The following is a 22,287-nucleotide window of genomic DNA, read 5'->3' as shown; positions in this document are numbered from 1 at the left end:
CTGGAGGCCTTTCTGCCCTCTGTACGGGGAAAGAATGTTCTGATAATGATGGACAACACAGTGGCCATGTACTACCTCAACAAGAGAGGAGGAGTAGGGTCACTACCGTTGTGCAGAGAGGAGATGCAACTCTGGTTCTGGGCAATACGAGAAGGGATCTCTCTATCAGCAATTCATCTAGCCGGAGAGCGAAACACAACAGCGGACGCTCTGAGCAGGCAGAGCACAGTCTCTCACGAGTGGGAGATAGCTCAGGAAGTCATTCAAGAGATCTTTGCCCTTTGGGGAACCCCTCAAGTGGATCTGTTCGCGACCGGGGTCAACCGGAAGTGCGAACTGTACTGCTCAAGGGAATTTCCCCCGAGAGGAGCTCTGGGGGACGCATTTGTGGTGGAATGGGAGTTCCCACTACTGTACGGGTTTCCTCCAATCCCTGTGATCCCTCAAGTAATCAGGAGGTTGAGAAAGTTCAGGAAGACCATGATCCTAATTGCTCCGGATTGGGCCAGGAGAACGTGGTACCCGGACCTTCTCAACATGTCCATCTGCCCTCCAATACGTCTTCCAAGAAGAAAGGATCTTCTCTCGCGACAGGAAGGTCATGTTCTCCATCCGGAGGTCAACACACTCAACCTTCACGCATGGCTTCTGAAAGGCTGAGATACAAGGATTGGGACCTTCCGGATGACGTGATGGAGATTTTGCTTTCGGCCAGAAGGCCAGCAACTAAGTCTCTGTATCGGTGTCGTTGGAACAAGCTCAGTAGCTGGTGCAGAGAAAAGAATGTTGACCCTTTTCAGTGTAATATCCCCACAATTTTATCTTTTCTGTTACATTTGGCCAATATGGGGCTTCAGGTTGGGACAATAAAGGGATATTTAGCAACGCTATCCATCTTTAAGCGCTCTTCTGAGGAAGAATCTTACTTTAAAATACCTTTGATAATTCAATTCCTAAAAGGTTTAAATAATGTTTTTCCCCAATACCTTTCCAAGTTCCAGTGTGGGATCTAAATCTAGTTTTAAAATTTCTCACATGTATTCCATTTGAGCCCTTACATTCTTGCCCTTTAAGGCTCCTTACGTTAAAAACAATTCCTCTTGTAGCATTGACATCAGCCCGCAGGGTAAGTGAGTTGCAGGCGCTTTCGAGCGGACCTCCTCACACCATCTTTTATAAGGACAAAGTAGTTCTTTGGTTAAACCTTCTTTTCTGCCAAAAATTGTTTCGGATTTTCATCTCCCACAAAAGATAACTTTGCCTACATTTTACCCTCCTCCTCATGCAAGCAAGGAAGAGGAAAGACTTCATAGACAAGATCCCAGGAGAGCTCTTAGTTTTTACATCTCAAGATTTGCAAAGATTCGCCAGTGTGATCAACTTTTCGTGGGATACACTGGACATAAACTGGGCCTTCCGGTAACAAAACAAACTTTATCCAGATGGATAATTTTAGCCATAACAGAATGTTATAGATTGGCAGGAAAAGAACCGCCTGATGTACTAGGAGCTCATTCGACCTGGGGCATGGTAACTTCTACAGCATTAAAAAAGGGTGTCCCTGTGCAAGATATTTGTGCAGCAGCCACATGGTCATCTATGCACACCTTTATAAAACATTATGCATTGGACTGGACTTCTCAAGGGGGTCTGTTTCCAAAATCTGTACTACATTCTGTACATGATTAGAAAAGGATACTGTACTCCCAACTCCGAGACAAAACTGCTTTTGGAGTCTATCTAAGATGAGGAATACGTGGGAGGACACAATCCATTCGAAGAACAAGTTACTTACCAACTGTAACGTTCTTTCGATTGGATGTTCCTCCCATGTATTCCTCATCGACCCTCCCATCCTAATCCCACAGTATAGTTTATGTGTATTACACTCTAAACTCTTTTAGGGCTTGGGTCAAAAGAGGCATACCTAAAACGAAGTAAGATACATGGACTATATTATACGAAAAAACAGAACTGAGGCCAACGGGCGCGCTCAAAGCTTTTATACGAGGGATGACGTTGATACTCGACGGATGCTGCCGAGGGACATCGACGCCGCGGCCTCGAGTGGAACGCCCTCTGCTGGACAAGAGAAAAAATGTTCCGAGGCGAAACCTAAAGGTAAGGATATATCTAAGATGAGGAATACGTGGGAGGAACATCCAATCGAAAGAACGTTACAGTTGGTAAGTAACTTGTTCTTCTGTGTAGACTGAACGTGGGCCATATGCTTGCCATCAACCATAGGAACAGAACACAGGAATAATGTGTAGAGTTTTACCAACCAAAAACAAAACTCTGAAATCTTTCAAGATGATGTGGGATTACCCTAAACGATAGCTCTTTGTTTAGTTCATGTAGTAATAGAGGCTGGTTGAGCCACTGAAGGTTGACGGCTGCAAGGTCTTGAATTAATCATAGCCTCTGGCATTGCTCTGGCATTGTTTTGCAGCCTGCCAAGCCATTACAGAGAGAGAAAGCCCATATTCAAATCAGGCGTGCTCCCACCCAAAAAGGGGCAGTCCAGTCCAAACTGCTAGGTCACATCCATCGTGCATGATATCGCAAGCAACCCCAGTTTGTTTTGGCCTCATCAGTGGGGTGCATATTCGGTCTCTAAGCACATCAGGATTCAACCAAAGGTCTGGGCATACCCGTGCCGCTTGGAGTGACGTTAGAACAACAGGAGGTTGATGAAAGGAAAGTTCTGAATGTATCATAATCTCTGCCATTGGTCTGGGCAGACATCCAGACCATCTTGTGTGTCTGCCATAACATTACAGACGGGTAAAACCATATGCAAATCAGAGTTGATCCCATCCCAAATGGAACAGTCTTGCCCAAACTATTAGGTCACATTCTTTCTGCAGGAGAACACAAACAACCGCAGACTTATTACTTGTTTCAGCCTCATTGGGTCTCATCAGTGAGGTAGACCATGCATTTCTAGGCACAAGCGTGGCACCAAGGTTTGCAAATACTCGTCCCACTATAGGTGACATTTGCACAACTGAAGGTTGATGGTTGGAAGGTTTAGAATCATCCGTAACCTCTGGCATTGCTTCGGACCACCCTCTAGACCATTGAATTTCAGCCTGCCATGCCATTACAAAAGGGGATCATATGCAAGTCAGGGTTGGTCCCACTTCAAAAGAAACAGTCTATCCAAAACTGCTAGGCCACGTCCCTTCAGCGCGAAGCCATTAACAACCCCAGACATGTTAGAGACTCATTGGGTGTCATCACTGAGGTACTATTTGGACCTCTAGGCACAGCAAGCTCATAGCCCATGTCTGGACATACCGTTCCCACTTGGGAGGACATTTGCACAACTGAAGTTTGATGGCTAGAAGGATTTGAATAATCATAACCTCTGGTATTGCTCTGGGCAACTCTCAAGACCATTGGTTTTCAGCCTTGCATGCCATTACAGAAGGCGAAAGACTATATGCAAATCAGGGATGGTTCCACCCCAAAAGGGACAGTCAGCCCAAAGACTTAGGTTACAATCCTTTTGAACCAGCCCACAAGGCCACTAGGCCGTAGCATGTCGGTGGTTGCCTGTGTTTGCATGCAGACAGGACATGCTTCACAGTTCAGACTGGAATGCTTCCAAAGTTGGCAGGACGAAGACTAATTTCATGCTGCCCCCCCACACCTCCCCTCTGCAGTGATGCAGGTGGGCTAAAAAATGATGATGTAGAAGGTTGCCCAGAGCAATGTCATTGATTATGATTATTCAAAACCTTCTAGGCATCAAGCTTCGGTTGTGTAAAGGCCATCCTGAGTGGAACGAGTCTGCCCAGACTTGGGCCCCGAGCCTGCTGTGCCTAGAGTGCCAACGCTTTCCTACATCAGCGTGGCTAACCAGACCCAAAGCACTGTAGTCTAGCAGATCTTGAACTCTTCCCTATGGATAACATACTCCCAAGTTTATCCCGCCAATCACATTGAAAGCAGATTGACACTCAGGAACCCAGTACTTCTGACCTGCACCCATCAGCACGACACGTTTGTGCACCTACCTTTCCCATTGTTACGCTAATTAACACCACTCCCTTTTTTCCTTAAGGAGCTAAGCTCAGCGAGGACAACAATAGTGTTAGACATGCGCTATTAGGACCACTTACATTATAAGCCCATTCTCTTCTTCAATCAGTTCACCTATCTACTTGAGCCCACTGAGATACCATGTGGCCAGAAGACCACGTTGACCGCAGGAGTGTTCCAGATAGCGGCTCCACCATGGTTATGTGGGTCTTGACAATGTTCTTCGCCATTTCTATTCAGCACTCTCTGATAGCATTGTTTGCCTCGTGCATATCGCCTCCATTCCTTGCTTGTATTGTGAGCAATGCCAACGGATCTAGCTGTCCCAGTGCATTAATGTCTGCCCTTGTCCAATCTTCTTGTTGTGCAAGGAGATTGGGAATGTAAGCTAACTCTTAGTGTGCAAGGTTTGGGAGATTCATCCTTCCCAGGATTTGTTGTAATTGTATCTTCCTAAATGCCAATTTTGAGAGTTTACCTCCCCAAAGCAAGCCTTGTGACTCTTTATCAGAAGCTTCTTTTAACTCTCTACGGGAACATATATAGTATATAAGTAATTCCCGATCCGATGCTGCCATCATCTTTGTTGCATTGACATTCCCCCAAACAGTCAGATTCTAGATGTAGATTCTTCAAATCTGATTGGCCGTCCCAACCAGGTTAAACAGAAATTGTGGGAGAGGGACTGGATGAATGCACATGACACCCTGGCCAGTTATAAGTTGTACAAACTATTTTATGAGGAGGAAAAAACTGGGTTCCTTCCAGGATACTTATGCAAAGTTTTTATTATAGAGATTTATTTAAGGTTCCGAATGAATACCTTATTGTGTGGAGAAACGTTGAACATTCAAGCTGGGCTGAGCAGATTAATAATAATAATAATAATAATAATAATAATTAGGCTTTTATATAGCGCTACAAACCCTCAGGTATCTGAGCGCTGCTTATTATTACCCACGGTGTGTGGTGCTCATTTATCGACCTCGGAAGGATGAAAGGCTGAGTTTGGCCCCGCCGGGATTCGAACCTGCGTTAACAGGCTCTGCACGGGTGTCAAAGCGGGCGCTCTACTCGCTGTGCCACTTGACCGGCTATGGAATCATGTACATTCTGTAACAATCTGACACAGTCTGAATCCTGGAGACATTTGCTGGAAGAATGTCCAAGCACTTTTCCACCCCACCTGCTTCCCCTCAGTCCTTTTGTTAATTCCATGGATTCCATAACTACTGATTGGTCTTGGCATAGAATGTCTTCAGGAACCCGTACTGCACTGACCCTGTCTACTGCCAAACTAATCGAAACAATATTAGATAATGCCGTTTGGTATTGATAGATGTATTGTTGAAAACCAATTCTGCCATGTGATCCTGGCATACAATGATTGTTTTAAAATTTGAATTGTCTTTTGTATTTTTCTGTTGCCTATTTTCAGATCGTCTGAACCACCTATTCAGTTGAATGTTTCCACGGAATCTTCTGAAATTTTTGTTTTCCTCCGGGCTATGGCAGAGCTTGATGGTTAGCGCTTTGTAGATGATGAGGGGGTAGTTTTTAAGATTCAATGTGAGACCCTATTACTGAGAACGGGAACGGTCAAACAGCCTGGTGTAAGGCATGGTGGCCACTCAAGAAGGTCTTCAAGCACTTTTTAGCTCACCGGACCATACCAGAGGGAAACTTTACTTTACTTTATTACATCTGTATAGCGCTGCCACTGACCCAGAGGCTTAAGAGCGCTAACGGTCAGACAGTACCAACACATAAGCAGAGGGGACAACAAGCTGGGAGAGAGAACACCACTGCTTAAGAGAACCAGGACTTGAACAGAGCAACTAATTAAAAAGGAAGGTCTTAAGTCGCTTCCTGAACCAGGTGATGGAGGATTCCTCCCTCAGAGCCAGTGTCAGACTATTCCAAGCCACCGGTGCTGCTGCATAGAAAGCTCCTTTCCTAACTTGAGCGAGTTTACATGTGGGAATTTTCAGCTGTGTGGCGTTGTTGGACCTCATGTTTTGGCTATTTGACTTGATGACCAGTTTGTCCTGAGAAAATATCCATTTATATGTCAGTCTAGACCCAGCTACAAGGACAGTCCAGCATTGAAATGCTACTGAATTCTTGTCTCAACAAGAGCCCTAAAAGCATTCAGAGACATGCATTTCTGCCCTTTCGGGTGCCCTTAGAAAGGTGTGGCTCTAATTTAGTGTCTCACTATGTGTAGAGGGTAGGAGTTCACTTCTGAATAACACTTACTAAATTCAAATGAAACTCTAAGCATTTCAAAATGTGTTTCTGGAGAAGCAATGTGTAATTTCTCAGGTTTCCCACATATTCTAGGGCTGTAATTTGTTTTTTAATTATGTTGGTCCTAAAATATGTTGGTAGAGCTATTAGGTTGCTGAAAAAAACATTGTCGACCCAAGCAATGTTTTTGCACTAACATTATCACATAGACTTCTCTTCTAACGTCACCCTTTCCACCTCCTTTTTTCCGTCTCTCTTTCTCCCGGCCCCTCTGTCATCACCTCATTTAATGCTTTGAAGCTGCAACAGAGTGGTGAAGGGGCTATGCAAGTATATTGGGTAATATAAGATCTGCCTAAAAAATAGGTACTCACTGCGAGTATGGTAGAGAGATAAACATGTGGTAATCGAATAAGCTCCACTGTAACCACACTACCTTACTACAGGTTTGAAGGTAAAATAGAAGAAATACTTATAGAACTTGGCTTGAGGTGTTTCCTTCACTTTAGCTCCACAAACTGGAGGAATTACTGTGGGCAGAATTACCACCCATGGCAATGCCTGTAGAATCCCATGGAGTTATATGAGACACCACGAATGCAGGCTAACACTGTCTTACCAACACTCAAAATGTGGGGGATTTACAGCAAGACCAAGTGGCATTAATAGTAATCGAGCTTGGTGGTAAATTGCACAGAAATTACCTCCAAACACGTATTGAGACCCAAAAACATTTATGAGCAACCCTTCTATTATCTTGCTGCCGCCCTTTCTGCTGATGATGCGACTACTGCATTGGCCTCCTCTCTCTCTTCTTCTTTTGATTCTATTTACCCCTACTTCTTTTTGCCCCTCTCGGAAACCATCTCAGCCATGGCTTGCCCCCAACCTTCGCTCTATGCGACGAGTACTTCACTGCCTCGAGGGACACTGCTGTAGTTCCTTTCCTGACACAGATCAGTTGTCTTTCTCTTCCTATCATACACTATATGATGATGTTTGTCTTTCAGCTAAACGCTCATAGTATTCTGATCTTCTGCACTCTCAATCTTCTCATCCTAGGCCTCGGTTTCAATCGCTATCTCGTCTTCTTTCTCCCCCTTCTCTTGTTTACTCACTTAACTCTATTTTAACAGCCTCTGATTTTTCTTCCTATTTTTCTTCAAAGGTGGCCACTCTTCGAGCAGCCATTGTTCCATCCTCTACTATTTTCTATTCTTCCCTACTCTCCTCGTCCACCTCAGTCATCTCGTCTTTTTTTCAGATCTCTAATTCAGAGACTTCTTATTTACCTGCTCGTGCCCACCCTACTGCTTCACCCTCTTATCTGATTCCTTCTTTACTTATCACTAAGGTTTATCCCTCGCTGGTTTCTTATCTTACCTCTCTCCTTAATATTTCTCTGCTGACTTCAACTTTTCCTTCCTCAATCAAGCACTCTTCCCATTCTAAAGAAATCTTCCCTTGACCCCTCACTTCCCGCTAATTTCTGACCTATTTCTCTTCTTCCCTATCTTTCTCAGCTTCTTGAGCATCTTGTCTATTCTCAGGTCTCTACTTTTGTCACTGAAACCTCTATTCTTCCTTGTTCCCAGATTGACTTTTGGCCTCTCCACTTTATTGAAACTGCTCTCCTTTCTGTTTGTGATTCTCTGCTTTCTTCTCGTTACTCTAAACACTCTTCTTTTCTGGATCTATTGGATTTATCGCCAGCTTTTGACACTGTGGATCATACTCTTCTTTTATCTTCTCTTTCTACCTTTGGGTTTTCTGGTTCCGTTTTATCTAGGTTTCGCTCATATTTATCTAAAAGAACGTATCCGGTATCTTGGGCTGGGTCCTCTTCTGACACACTCCCTCTTCGGCATCCCTCAAGGTTCTGTTCTAGCACATTTTCTTTCTGCTCTCTACACATCTCCTCTTGCTGTTATCTTTTGGGATATCCCATCATTTGTATGTGGATGTTACCCAGCTCTTTCTGTCTTTCTCCTTTTTTCATCTTCTATTCATAGTAATCTTACCTCTTATCTCCGAGCTATAAAATCCTGGATGTCAGATCATTTTCTAGTCCTCAGTGCTACTAAAACTGTTTTTTTCTTTTTCCCCACTAATACTATTCCCTCGCCTTCTTTTTGTCTAATTTCCCCCTTCACAACTACCTCTTTAATCTTCTGCTCGAAATCTTGGTCTCTATCTTGATACTGACCAATACTTTTCTCATCATAGTTCTATTACCTCACGTGCCTGTCACTATCGTCTGTTCAACATTTGTAAATCACGCCCTTTTCTTATGTTTGATGCCACTAAGCTTTTGATTTCTTCATTTATCTTTTCACGTTTATTCCATTGCTCCGCTACACTCTTTGGACTCCCTGTTTCTCATGTGGCCCCTCTAAAGTCTCTCTTCAATGCTTCTATTCGTTTCCTATATCTTCTTTTGCCTTGTGAATCTATTTCTCGGGCATTGTCTTCTCTTGGCTGGCTTTCTTTCCATTCTCACCTCAGATTTAACTTTCCCTGTCTTGTCTTCAAATCTCTCTATGGCGGACCCACCAGGGGGCGCAGGTGACGTGGCTGGTTGATCTGTTGTCTCCTTTCCCCAACTGAAGAAGACGGAGGATATGGACCCTCGCAGACCCTATGATTGACTCTTATGCCCTGGGAAAAAGTGTGTGAAGCGCCCTGGAGTATTTTGAGCCCAAGGGCTTTTTATGTGGCCTACAGCTGAAGATCTGCCTTTTCTTGACGATGTGCGGCCTCCGAGTGAATTGTAGGGCTGGGCACCAGAAGTGTGCCTCTGATGTTGACTTGGTTTGAGTGGCTGCTGTGTGAGGCCCTTGCCGGTCTCAGTATGCCTGGAGCCGCAGTGTGGAAGCTGCGATCTCTGCCTCTTAAGGCACAAACTACATTCGCTTCATGACTGGACAGCCGAGGAGATGGTAACAGGTAACAAAATCGCGGCAAAAATGTCACCGGTAAAAGAAATCATGGCAAAAATGCTGTGGTTTGGCCCGGTAAAGGTGTATACCATTTAAAGGGGGTGGGGGCTGTGGGGGTGCCCCCCGTTCATGTTAAATGGTATAATGGGTCCAGGGGTTACGGGGGTGTCCCCGCATCCTTTACATGATTGTGGCGGCAAAACCACTGCATTTTTGCTGCAATATTTTGTATCCACAGCCATTTTTGCCACGGTTTTAAGACATGGAACCGAGGAGATTGCCTGCTTGCGGGAGAAGTCCTGTGTTGTAAAATGTTGGGCTTTGTTAGTCGGTAAGCGTGGCAGCCTTGGCCTGCAGCTCCATGGGCGAAGCTATTTCGGAATTGCGGATTTGGAAGACAGTGTTGCTTTTCGTATTATTGGAGCTACACATTTACTTTTTACAACAGTAAAGGGAGCATTCTTATAACCACTGCACACGTTTAAGCACACACAGCGCTCCTGAGATGGGAGACAGTCTTTTGGAAATGCGCAGGTTTTTTGTTGCAGGGGATGATATTTTTCCAAAGGCGTTCATAGGGAGCTCCATTTAAAAACTGACTGGTACTTTTCCCAATAGAAGTGATAAAGGGTTTAATCATCTTTTTTCGTTGCAACGGTGGGCAACATTCACTTCTTTGTTGTTTCTGGAGACTTTTCTGAAGCTATAGGGCAACAAGCGAGGCGCTCAGACTGCTCCACCCAAAAGCTGACTGCTCATTTCCCCATTACAAGTAAGGGCAAGTGAGGAGCCAGGAGGAGGATCAGGAGGGGCCCTGGTGCGGCCTAGAGGGGTTCCTGCGCAGAAGTGGCATAAGCGGAAGGTGAGGAGAAGCAAGGGGGCCCCCGGATATCACGGTACTTTAATTAAAGTAGAGGTGTACAGAAAGGGAGGGCCTTTGCCAGTGCCTGAGGAGCACTTAAGGACCAACAGCAGAGGGAAGGCCCTTACCACAGTGAGAACTCTGAAAAGCAGAGGCAGAGGCATACCCGACGCTCCTGGGTGAGGAGGTGCCCTCTAAGAGACAAGTGGCACTATGTAGCAGAGGGGAGAACAGCTCTGCGAGGTGAAGTGTACACAGGGTCAAGACAGTTTTGGAGTCCAGGCTTAACCCACAAGAGAACCCCCTAAGCCCAATGGGTAGACACTACTTAATTGGCTGCAGGCACTATTAACGCAACTGCAATGCAGACTAGGGCCATCTGTGAGCAGCAAGTCAACGGAGGCAGGGGCTGGCTTACTCCGGCCGCCGGAGGGCTTGACCCATACACCAAGGTGCACGGTTCTTAGATGAGAGCAATCTGGGAATCATCAGGAAGGTGACTCTTCAGGGGGCACATGTCGAAAACCAAGGGAAGAGGACGAAATAAGGGCACACCCCACTGCAAATGCTCGAGGGGCAGAGGGCCCGATTAGTAGGTGTTGGCAGGCAGTAGCGCACAGGGCTCCAAAAATCGCCCAATCTCAACAAACAGTAGCTCGAGACAAGGAGACGCCATTGCTCCAGGATACCATGGCATTTCCCAAGGAAGAACTGATGCAGTGTCTAGAGGACCACCAGAAGCGTCTCACGGAATCGCTTCAAGAATCTCTTCAAGAGCAGATCTCCTCTCTGAAAATTTACTTAAAAGGTGCTTTGCAGGAAATCAAACGAGAACTCTCGAAACTAGGAGAGCGAGTAGACACGAACGAGCGGGCCTTGCATGAATTGGCTGAAAACTCTCGAAAACATGGAACATCTAGCACAGATGTCATATAATCTAGAGCTCAAGTGCGAGGATCTTGAGAATAGGTCAAGGTGCTCAAACATTCGCTTTAAGAACGTTCCAGAAGTGATTCTGGACAAAGAGTTTAAGAAATCAATCCAGACTTTTTGTGCTGACCTTCTCCTTGAGGTCCCCCTGGACGAGATCCATCTAGATAGGATTTATAGAGTGGGGCTGACAGGAAAAGAACCGGGGGCCCGACGAGAGATGTCCTTGGAGCTTTTACTTCCTATGGGCAGACGGAGGAAGTTCTGAGGACAGTACGTGCAGGCACCTCATTGACCATCAATGGCTCGGAAGTACAACTCTTCCAGGATCTGGCACATTCCACTCTACTCAAAAGAAGGTTGATGGGGCCGGTTACCAGAATTCTTAACCAGAAGAAGGTCCAATACAAGTGGACTTTTCCGTTTGGCCTGCTATTCCCCTGGAAAGGCAGGCAGTGCAGATTGACTACTTGCAAAGAGGGCCTTAATCTGGTGGCACCCGAGAACAGTGACAGGACACTGACCCAAGATGATGGGGTTCAAACGATCCAGAAGAGGCAGCAAAGGGAGTGGTCCATGGTGATGCGAGAAAGCAGAAGATCCCGTGCTCCGAGAGGCTGGGAAAAACAGACCGACACGCCACGTATGGAGAAGTCATGGAGGGGGCGGTCGGGGGGTCGGGCTCACAGGTGAGTGCAGTGGTATAAAACACAGTGGGCCTCATTATAAGTTTGCCGGTCCGGGAACTACGGTACCAGTAAGCTTGCCGGTACCGTAGTTCCTGGACCGGCAAACTACGAGTTGTGCTTGCGGGTGCTTTTCTGCCCGCCAGGCTGGACCTGTCGGGCAGAATGGCACCCGCGAGCACAGCATGTCGGATGCACCGGCACCATTATAAACGGTGCCTGTGCATCCGACCTTCCCATTCCCATTCAGCACTATTGGGCTGAATGGGAATGGGGAGTATCTCTTTTCTGGCGCCTGCAAATGGGCAATTACCAGGTTTGGCAGGGCCAGAATGCTCCGGTAATTGCCCATTCGCAGGCGCCAGAAAATATTGCAAGTTTGGCGGCAGCCCGCCAGTTTTAACGGCAAGGCTTACCGCCAAACTTGTTGTGAGGCCCAGTGGGTCGAGTAAGGGTAGCTGTAATTGAGCTGGGTTGAGGTGGGGGAGGCGGGACAGTTAGACTGATTGGAATCTTAGGGAGAGGGCTAGTTTCACCTCTCCTCAGTTGGTTGGATCCAGGTAGTTTACCGCTACATGGTCGGGGATTTCCTTGAAGATGGCTCTAGGACCCATGGACTGGCCTGGGTTGTTGCAAGGGGTAGGGGGGGAGTAGGAGGGAATGGGAGGGGGAGCTTTGGGGCATGCAAGTTGAAGTGGGTGGGTGAGGCGGGCAAGGCGAAAAGAGGGACAAAGACCAAAAATCGAGTCACTCACATTCATAGAGGCGAAGGCTATACTAACACAAGGGACCCCTATGGGGGCAGGGATAAGGGACCATAGGAGGGGGTGAGATCTAGAGGGACAGGGACCAACCATGGGATTTAAAATCACCACTTGCAATATCAGAGGGTTAAACTTGCCGGTAAAGTGATGCAAACTGGACACTTTTTTGAGGCATGAGAAAACTGACTTTCTCGCGCTCCAAAAAACCCATATATGTAAGAAGGATACATTGCGAATTAGACTGCTACGGTACCCACATATCTTTCAGGCTAATGCGGAAGATAAAAAAGCAGGGATCTTGATAGCATTTGAAAACAACCCTGACATGGTGGTTCTGGGTTCGACAGAGGATAAGCTAGAAAGATACCTCTTTGTTAAGTTTCACATTAAGGCAGACATATTTACTGTAGTAACGGTGTACGCACCTAACTCCGGACAGGATGAATTGCTCAGGGCTACCTTAACGACACTTGAAAATATAGCGGAGTGATACGTCATACTAACAGGCGACCGAAATATAGCCTGGTATCCAGAGACATATAGAAGCAGAGTGGGCTATGCGTTCCAGGGCACACCGTCCCTGCAACTTAAAAAGAAGTTTAAGCGATTAGGTTAGTGGACGTTTGGCGCACTTGCAGGGGCATGGAAGCAGGATTTACGTTCTATTTGCATGTACACATAACGCAGTCATGCATAGACCATATCTGGATGTCCTCCCGATTGGCGGGGCGTGTCAGCAAGATATCCCTGTGCGCGATCGCGTTTTACGACCATGCAACCGTGTGTGCAATGTTAGACATGAACTATCGGCGGAGGGGGCTCTGGCAGTGGGAATTACCGAAATGGATCCTCGCAGATACGGTCTTGTTGGCGCTAGTAGAGGAGATGATTCAGACCTATTTTAGAGAAAATTAGATGTCAGATACCTCCCGGGGTATATGGTGGGATGCCTTTGAGGCGGTAATTAGGTGGGAATTTATCGCTCTTATGGCCTCTAGGGAAAAGCAGAGAAGGAAGTTAGAGGAGGACTTAGAAACTCAACTTAAAGATATCATGCTGAAGATGGGCAATTATCCGACGAGGGACATGATGAAAACTCCTAGAGAAATTTGAGGGCAGCTTGGGACACTAAGAGCCAAAAAGACGGAGAGGAGCCTTTTTAGAGATAAACAGAATCAGAGGGGGCAAGGGGATTACGTGGTAGACACAGATGGAATCATAGGGTGTTTTGAACGCTTCTACAGGGCCCTGTAGTCTTCCGCAAGCCTTTGGGAGAGCTGCAGAACACTTATTTCGAAGCCGGAACACTTATTTTGAAGCCGCAACACTCCTAACTCTGTCGAGGGAAGATTTAGAAGAGGTTATCACGGAGGAGGAAGTTATAGTGGCTATTGGGAAACTGCCCACGCACAAGGCTCCGGGTCCCAAAGGCTTCACTGGCACTTTTTATAAAAAAAATACTGGATGGCCCTTATCCCCCACTTAACACGATTATATAAGTCATTTGAAAGAACAGGGAACATTATAGCTTTGATGGACCAGGCCAAATTGGTGGTATTTCCAAAACCGGGCCAAGACCTGATGCGGTGCAGGTCATATCGCCCAATAGCACTAATTAATATTGATGCTAAAATGTATACCAAGATTTTGGCTTCTGGATTGGAAGATAAGCTCCCAACTCTTATAGGACCTGACCAGGCGGGATTCATTAAACAACGTCAAACGTTTGATAATACAAGAAGGGTGTGTCATCCAGTAGAGAGGGTTAAGAAGCGTGGGATTCAGGTGGATCTCCTTGCCCTAAATGCCGACAAAAGGCATTCGACTGGGTTGAGTGGTCATTTCTCTTTCAGACTATGGTATACATGGGGTTTGGGGAGCAATATCTTCGGAAAATACAAGCTAACTATCAAACCCCCACTTTGTGTCTGTCCATTAATGGACAGCTCTGCGGCCCCATCCGCTTGGAGAGGGGGACTGAGCATGGGTGTCCATTGTCCCCCTGCTCTATGCAATCTTTTTGGAACCCCTTCTGCAACGTCTATGAGAAGCACCGGGAGTGAAAGGTATCCACGTTGGGGGGTGCAAACATAAAATAAATAAAATAATTGCATTTGCCAATATTATGTTGTTGGCTCACTCTGACCCGGTGGTGTACCTTAGGGTGATAGCCTCGGAGCTAGCATTGTTTGGTGATGTGTCAGGTCTAAAAATAAATACACATGAATCAGAGATACTAAACCTCACACTACCAAGGGAAGTGGAAAAGGAGTGGGTGGACCAGAGCATCAAAAATTTTGGGATTCACATTACGAATTCAATGACAACATAACACGATGCAAACTATCCCCAATTGTTCAGCACCCGTAACGCAGATTTGCGACATTGGAGCCCGCTACACTTATCATGGATGGGGCGGATGGACTTGATTAAAATAGTGACCCTCCCATGATCTCCTATCTGCCTTTACATGGCATAATAAAAGACAGCGGATGGCCCTGCAAACATTAATGGACCCAAAGAATAGGGGGGGACTGGCAGTTCCGGATTTCAGACAGTACTATCGGGCGGCCCATTTGAGGGTGCTAAAACAATGGCTATCGGGGGACGATAGTAAACTCTGGGTTCATGTCTAGAGCAGTGGTGGGGGCTCGCTTGGATGAAGTATTATGGTTAGTCAAAGAGGATCGCCTCCTAGTATGCGGGCATTGCAGATCACTGCACTTGTGGGCGAGGTCTGGGATGATGTGAAAAAACAGGGGTATATCGCAATGATTCCAGGCCCATTAACATCACTATTTGGGAACCCCCAGTTCACGCCAGGGATGTAGGCGAGAGCCTTCCGGAAATGGAAAAAGGTGGGGATGTTTAAGGCTAGAAAATGTGATGCATGGCCAGGAAGTCAACACATTTGAGCAGTGCAAACAGTCCTTTGGCCTTACGGAAGGGGAGAGGCTCCGCTATTACCAGCTGCAGCACTGGGCTATACACCCCCCAATAGATTGGCGGCAGGCAGACAACTAACATCATTTGAAAAATACATCACAACTCATTCAGAGGATACACATTTCATCTCAGCATTCTATGCACTTTTATCTCAAGGGGTCATTCGGGAGAAGTGGACATATATGGGCAAGTGGGAAAGTACCCTGGTACGACAAATATGAGAGGATTAATGGGAGGTTTTATGGCGAAATATCCTGAGGCTAACTCGGTCCATCCAATTAAGGGAGGTGTGGTATAAAACCCTCACCCAATGGCATTATACCCCAGAGAGGCTTAGATCCATGTACCCGGAGGTATCCTCGGATTGCTGGCGAGGATGTAGGGCGCAGGGCGACTTGGTACCGATATGGTGGTCTTGCCTGGTGGTCTGAATCCATTTTGGGGAGAAGTGTGCAGGACAAGGAAAGAGGTGGTAGGGGTTGATGCACCTATGGGGATAGGGGAATGTATTTTGGGCCCTTGGAAAATGAAACTGCACCGTAGGGAAGGGCACACTCTAAGGCATGTATGGTTTTGGTATTAGCAGCGTTTCTAGTGATTGCCCGGAATGGGAAGAGAAAAATGTTGCCCTTACCCATCATGAATGGCTAAACAAGATCTGGCATATATTGGCTATGGAGCGAGTCACTTATAATATACAGGGAGACTATCAAAAATTCAGGGAAGACTGAGGCTTACTATTGGGATACCCCAAGGATGATTACCAAATTCAAATGTGTCCGCAGAACATACAGATTGTGGACATTACCTAATGCTTTCAAGTAACTGCTGAAACTAAGGACTTAATTGTACAACTTGTATGTCGAAAGGGGAGCAACTCTTGGGGTTGGGGGTGTAATGGTGGAAGACAGGAAGAGGGGTGGAGGGAGGGCTGGCGTAATGTGTGTTCTATGTTGCAAAATGCCAATAAAAAAATAAAAGAATCTCTCTATGGCCTCCTTCTTATATCTCCTCTCTTGTCTCTTTTTATCCTCCTTCACGTGTTCTTCGTCTCTGTCTCAATTTCTATTATCCGTTCCCTCCTCCCCGTGCCCAATCACGATTTCGATCATTTCATTTGCTAGCTCCTACTCACTGAAATGCGTTTCCTCTATCTCTTGGCTCCATTACCTTTCACTCGCTATTTCGTACTACTCTTAAGAATTACCTTTTTGTAGTTTTTAACCCTGCGTTGTATTGTACTGTTAAGTGTGTTCTCTGTTCAGCACTTTGGCGTAAAGCGCGTACAAATAAATTCAAATACAAGTACAAATACACCTCAGGAGCAATATGCAATCATGCTATCAGCTGTGGGTGAGGGCTAGACTTGTTATGCAGCTATTGGGTCAGGAGTGAAGTCACTCTGAAGGGTAAGCCTCATTTATTACCATGCAGAAAACTTTCTGCTTTTAAATGTTTTTTATGTCAGAATGTGTTCCCGATTGCAACTAAGCATATACACTGAATATGTTAGGAGGTTCCACTTGTATAATAAGGGCTGTGATTCTGTTTAAGCAACATTATGCATGCAAGGCAATCCATGATATGCTGGTACATGACCAGCGCACAACTTGGCTCCCTATAATGTTATTGCTATATGGACATATATAGCACATGGTTAAGCCATAGATGTCTTTAGGTGTATGTTGATGGCCTCTGCATATCCCACAGCTGTCAGTCTCCTTCAGTCTCCTTCAACATTGTTCAGTAGGTCTATCTATGGTAAACTCTGTTTCAGGTAAATCGCGCATGGGGAGCGGGGTTGTTGGAGATGGAGCATTGGGATTGAGATGTGTGCGGTTCTCATCGCTTTGGGTAACAGAACTGCCCTGTCCCCCGTGTTCTCTTATCCAGGTGAGCCATGCTGGCCAGGAGAAGATCTTCCGGTTTGATTCCGTCTTTGACTCCAGCACCTCTCAGCAAGAGCTGTTCGAAGAGAGCGGTGTGAAGCGACTGATTGAGCTGGCGCTGTCTGGGTGAGTTCTGTCTTGGGAGCTGATCCAGGTGGGAATGTCTCACTGCACATCCAGCGATGAAATGGCAGTCCCAGCTGCTGCTGCCGGGTTGAGTTTAACTCTGGCCTTAGAGAGGGTTAAGCAGCCAATCAAGTAGGGGATTTCTGGGGGAATCCTAGCCCATGGTAACGCAACTGATCAAGCTGACACCGTGTGGGTGGATTCTAGCCTGGGGTAATAGAATAAACTCTACATGATAATATCAGTGAAATAAATAGCGTTTTGAGATTATAGGTCTTCCTTTAATCCCCTTCCTGCACATTCTAGGACTGGGGTCATATATTAATCAAAGTCCAGTCGTGGAATATTTGGGGAAAATGCTGGATGGTCGTCAGCGGGCAAATAGAAATTATTTTTGTTTCAAAACCTGTATTCCACCTTTTCATCCACTGGATGTCATATGATGCCTCATTGAGTGTTAGAAGAACCCTGCGCTAGAGTGAACCCATGCAAACCTAAGTGGGCGGCTGAGGCCTAACAGTCCAGACCCTCAAGTCAGGAAGAGTTGTGATGGGATTGAATCTCACCCCTTGCCTTCAGACACATGACTGCAGCACTATGGTGGGCGTAACTTTCACTTAACACACAGGTTGTCTGAGCATAGCCCCGCCTTCCCAGTGGCATACACACATGACACACGTGTAAAGTCAGCAGATTCGTCCTCCGGCTCTCTCCTAGTAGAGTGACACCCGTCTGACACCCTGTTAGGAGGTGGTTATATTTACTTCATTGAGCTTACAATCACATCAATTCAGCTGCTGCCATGTAACCTAGTTACCAAGGAACCTTTGTTGTTATGATTAAGCAAAGGTTCCACATTCTAGCAGCAGAGGGAGAGAGGATTGAGAGCAGGAGGACAGCCACAGCTGGGGGCCTTTCTCTTGGATGAACTAAAGAAATAAAGCCTCTCTATGAAGACAAGCATCAGCGTGAAGCGTGGTCATTTACATTATTAACATTGGCGACGAGGATTGGGCCAAGGAGAAAAGGCCCCCAGCAGCAGCAACACTGCAGCAATATTGATTACAGTTTGGATGCAAATGGACGGAGTGTTACACTAGATGTGTTGTGTAATAGCAGGCGAGAAACACGGCCATCCTCCTGGAGCGGAGTAAACCAGCAAAGCGCATTTTGGAGTGGAGCACCAAGAAAGAAGTCAGTGCCTGGCAGTGGAGAGAACCATAAAAGCATACTGGAGCTGAGCACGAATTTTGAGGAGGTTGGATGACCTGTGGATCACAAATTGGATCACCTGTGGATTACGGAGGAGGCTGACCTGTGGATCACAAATTGCAACTACCACAGACAGCGCTGACAATATCAGCACAGGTTCCACCTGAAATCACACCTTATAAAATTTAAGTACAAGTAAGTGACAGTGTGGCTGTGTAAGGTTTCCTACCTGGGGGTGACATTAATTAATTCACAACATGGCAAACGTCCCAGCCCCAATTTTCTTCCTGCCTACACCAGGTGAGCCCAGAGTGCGTTGGATAGACTGGAAAGAGGGTTTTCAAAAATATGCACTGGCAGCATTTGGACCCAATTTCTCCAATGAGCGCAAAGAGGTGCTCCTATTTCACTGTTTAGGTGCCGCAGGACAGGAAGTGGTCAAAAAACTACCAGAACCTCCAGACATTCCTGATGGGGGTCCATATGAGAAAACATTAGCAAAATTAGACAAACACTACTGTGTTGAAGAAAATATAATTCTTGAAAGGTACAACCATCTGGGAGGTGTTAGGAGGTGGTTATATTTACTTCATTGAGCTTACAATCACATCAAGTCAGCTGCTGCCATGTAACCTAGTTACCAAGGAACCTTTGTTGTTATGATTAAGCAAAGGTTCCACATTCTAGCAGCAGAGGGAGAGAGGATTGAGAGCAGGAGGACAGCCACTGCTACGGGCCTTTCTCTTGGATGAACTAAAGAAATAAAGCCTCTCTATAAAGACAAGCATCAGCGTGAAGCGTGGTCATTTACATTATTAACATTTGCACGCGTGGGTTCGTATCCCATCCTCGTCGCCATTCACAGTATGTACAGACCATAAACCCCTAATAGGAATATTTACCAAAGGTGGTCTGGAGGGAGTCTCCAGACGCATCATGAAGTGGGTGACATCCCTACAAGGCCTGCAATATGATATGCTTCACATTAGTGGTGAAACCAACGTAGTTGCTGATGCCTTATCCAGATCAGTAGTGAGAGAAACAGTGTCTGAGGAGTCTCCTCTGACTCGTGAGAAAGGTGTTGAAATATTTCAGGTTCATGAGTCAGTAAAGAAAGAGGCGTGGGACAATGCATGTTCAGAGGATGAATTGTACCAGAGAGTTTTAACATTGGTGACACAGAACAGAATAAGAAACTATATTGGTGATTTAGGCGGGTTTGCCAAAGTTAAGGAAGAACTCTGGATTGATAAAGGATACTTACATAGAGGACATCAGATGGTTGTACCTATTAAAATGAGAAAATTAATAATTGAGCTAGCTCATGTTGGGCATTTGGGACTGCCTAGAACCAAAGGCTTGGTTAGAGCAGAATTTTGGTGGCCTAATCTTGACAAAGACACTGAAGAAGTGGTCAACAATTGTTGTGATTGCATTGAAGGTAATAAGGGTCTCAGGATTCAAAAAGTACCCATGACTGTTAGAAAGCCATCCACAGTTCCATGGGATGAGGTTGCTTTAGACTTACTAGGGCCTTTCAATATCAAGGGTGGGAGAGACACCTATGTACTGGTTGTCATAGATTTATTATCCAAGTGGCCCGAAATAGTTACACTAAGAGACATATCCAGCAGTAGCATCATTAAATGTTTGGAGCAATTATTTTGGAGAGAGGGATTCCCCAGAAAGTGTTTATCAGATAATGGGACCCAATTGGTTTCCAAGGAATTTAGAGAGTTCTTGAGTAACCATGGAATAGAACAAGTAACCACTTCATTATATCATCCCCAGACCAATGGGTGTGTAGAACGCTTCAACCGCACTCTCATGGATGCAATTAGAATTGCGGTAGCAACAGGAGGTGACTGGATCAGGACCATAATGGAGAGAACATTCCAATATAGACTAGCACCACACAGTGTTACGGGTGTATCCCCATTTGAACTATTAAGAGGGAGGAAACCTAACTCACACATGTGTCCAGGCTGGATGGGAAGGTCAAAATTCGTAGGAATAGATCTGGAGGGAGTGAGAGAGAAGATATTTGAATCTGGGGTCAGATCCAAGGAGCAATATGACAGGAAGAATGCTTGTAGAGAATTCAGTCTTGAGGAAGGTGATTGGATCAAGATCAAACTTCCCACCAAGGTGCGCAAAGGTGCATCCATATTTTCACAGCCCAAACAAGTTGTTAAAGATTTGGGATCTTCGGTGCTTGTTAAAGGGGGTGGGGTCTGGAACAAGGAGAGGATAGCAATTTGCAAAAAGGTAAACAACAACTTGTAACTGCACTGCAAGGTATTTAAAGCAATTTAATTATTTCTTCACATAGCGGTGAATCAGATACTATGTAAATAATGAACTACTTATGTTCAATGAAATCTATTATCTAGTTTAGGCAAATACTTATATTTTGGTAAAAGGAAGGGAGGTGTTAGGAGGTGGTTATATTTACTTCATTGAGCTTACAATCACATCAATTCAGCTGCTGCCATGTAACCTAGTTACCAAGGAACCTTTGTTGTTATGATTAAGCAAAGGTTCCACATTCTAGCAGCAGAGGGAGAGAGGATTGAGAGCAGGAGGACAGCCACAGCTGGGGGCCTTTCTCTTGGATGAACTAAAGAAATAAAGCCTCTCTATATAGACAAGCATCACCGTGAAGCGTGGTCATTTACATTCTTAACACACCCGCGCACCCTTTTTGTGTGTGACATCCAGAGTTGCACACACAGCTGCACCTCAGACTATTTGTTTGCGCTGCAGACTGTCCACTCCAATCTTGCCTCTCACGTGCCGTTTGATTCGGAACCGCAGGATTCATTACCACTGTTTGTGCATTCATCACTTGGCACAAGGGCGCACAAAAAAAAGGTCAGGTCAGGAGATGGACCTAAAATGGCGGTTATTCCCATATCTGACACGACCTTGTCCGAACCCTGCTCACACAAGCTCCCCTCCCCTCTTCCATAACTCCCCCCGTCCGTGATCCCCCTAGGGACGTCATTACACCAAAATGCCAGGGGTAGCGGAAGTGACATCACATGACCCTTGACCTCCGATGACATCACAGGACGTGATGTAATTTGACCCCCCCCCCCCCAAAGTGATATTGTGGGAAGCATGGAACACAACCTTTCACCCCTTGACAAAACAGTTAGTGGCATCACATAGCCACGTTCCTAAGTACACTACGAAAAATATGATTACAATATCACTATAATGTGATGTACATTTCATACAAGAATGGGTCACCATATGTATGGTTAAGATCACAGTATATGTATATAGGCCCATATTACCAAATGACTGTGAATGCAAGAAGACATCCAAGGCCAAATGATAATGATGTGTTATTATATAGCACTTACGCTTAAGTGCTTTGTATAGAAAAAATATACATTCAATATCACCGAACCTGTGTTCCAAAAGGATGAAAGGCTGAGTTGAGGTGTTTAAGAACAGACCAAATCAGTGACTCACCCCCTGAAGTGTGCCTGAAAAAAACCTTTAATGAGTCCAGCAATTATTGTATAGAATTCCAGAAAGACGCATTATTTGGTATTCCTATTCTTTCTTATTTAGGGTCAGTGCTGAAAGTGTTGGACTTGTGGTACTCCTGTTCTTCTTGTG

At 45.6% G+C, this 22,287-nt stretch overlaps 1 protein-coding gene across 2 annotated transcripts in view; it reads left to right on the top strand.

Moving 5' to 3' along the window:
* KIF12 (kinesin family member 12) overlaps nt 1-22,287 on the top strand; it is a 254,749-nt gene that overhangs the window by 77,460 nt on the left and 155,002 nt on the right. For both annotated transcript variants that reach the window (XM_069615347.1, XM_069615346.1), the window contains exon 4: nt 17,321-17,442. In XM_069615347.1, coding sequence (XP_069471448.1) covers nt 17,321-17,442 — 122 coding nt within the window. The remainder of the gene's footprint in view (nt 1-17,320; nt 17,443-22,287) is intronic.

This window comes from Ambystoma mexicanum, chromosome 9, assembly GCF_040938575.1.
Source record: "Ambystoma mexicanum isolate Mex_15411 chromosome 9, UKY_AmexF1_1, whole genome shotgun sequence".
Lineage (NCBI taxonomy): Eukaryota > Metazoa > Chordata > Amphibia > Caudata > Ambystomatidae > Ambystoma > Ambystoma mexicanum.
The sequence above is the reverse complement of the archived record's forward strand: the minus strand, read 5'-3'. Positions and strand labels throughout refer to the sequence as shown.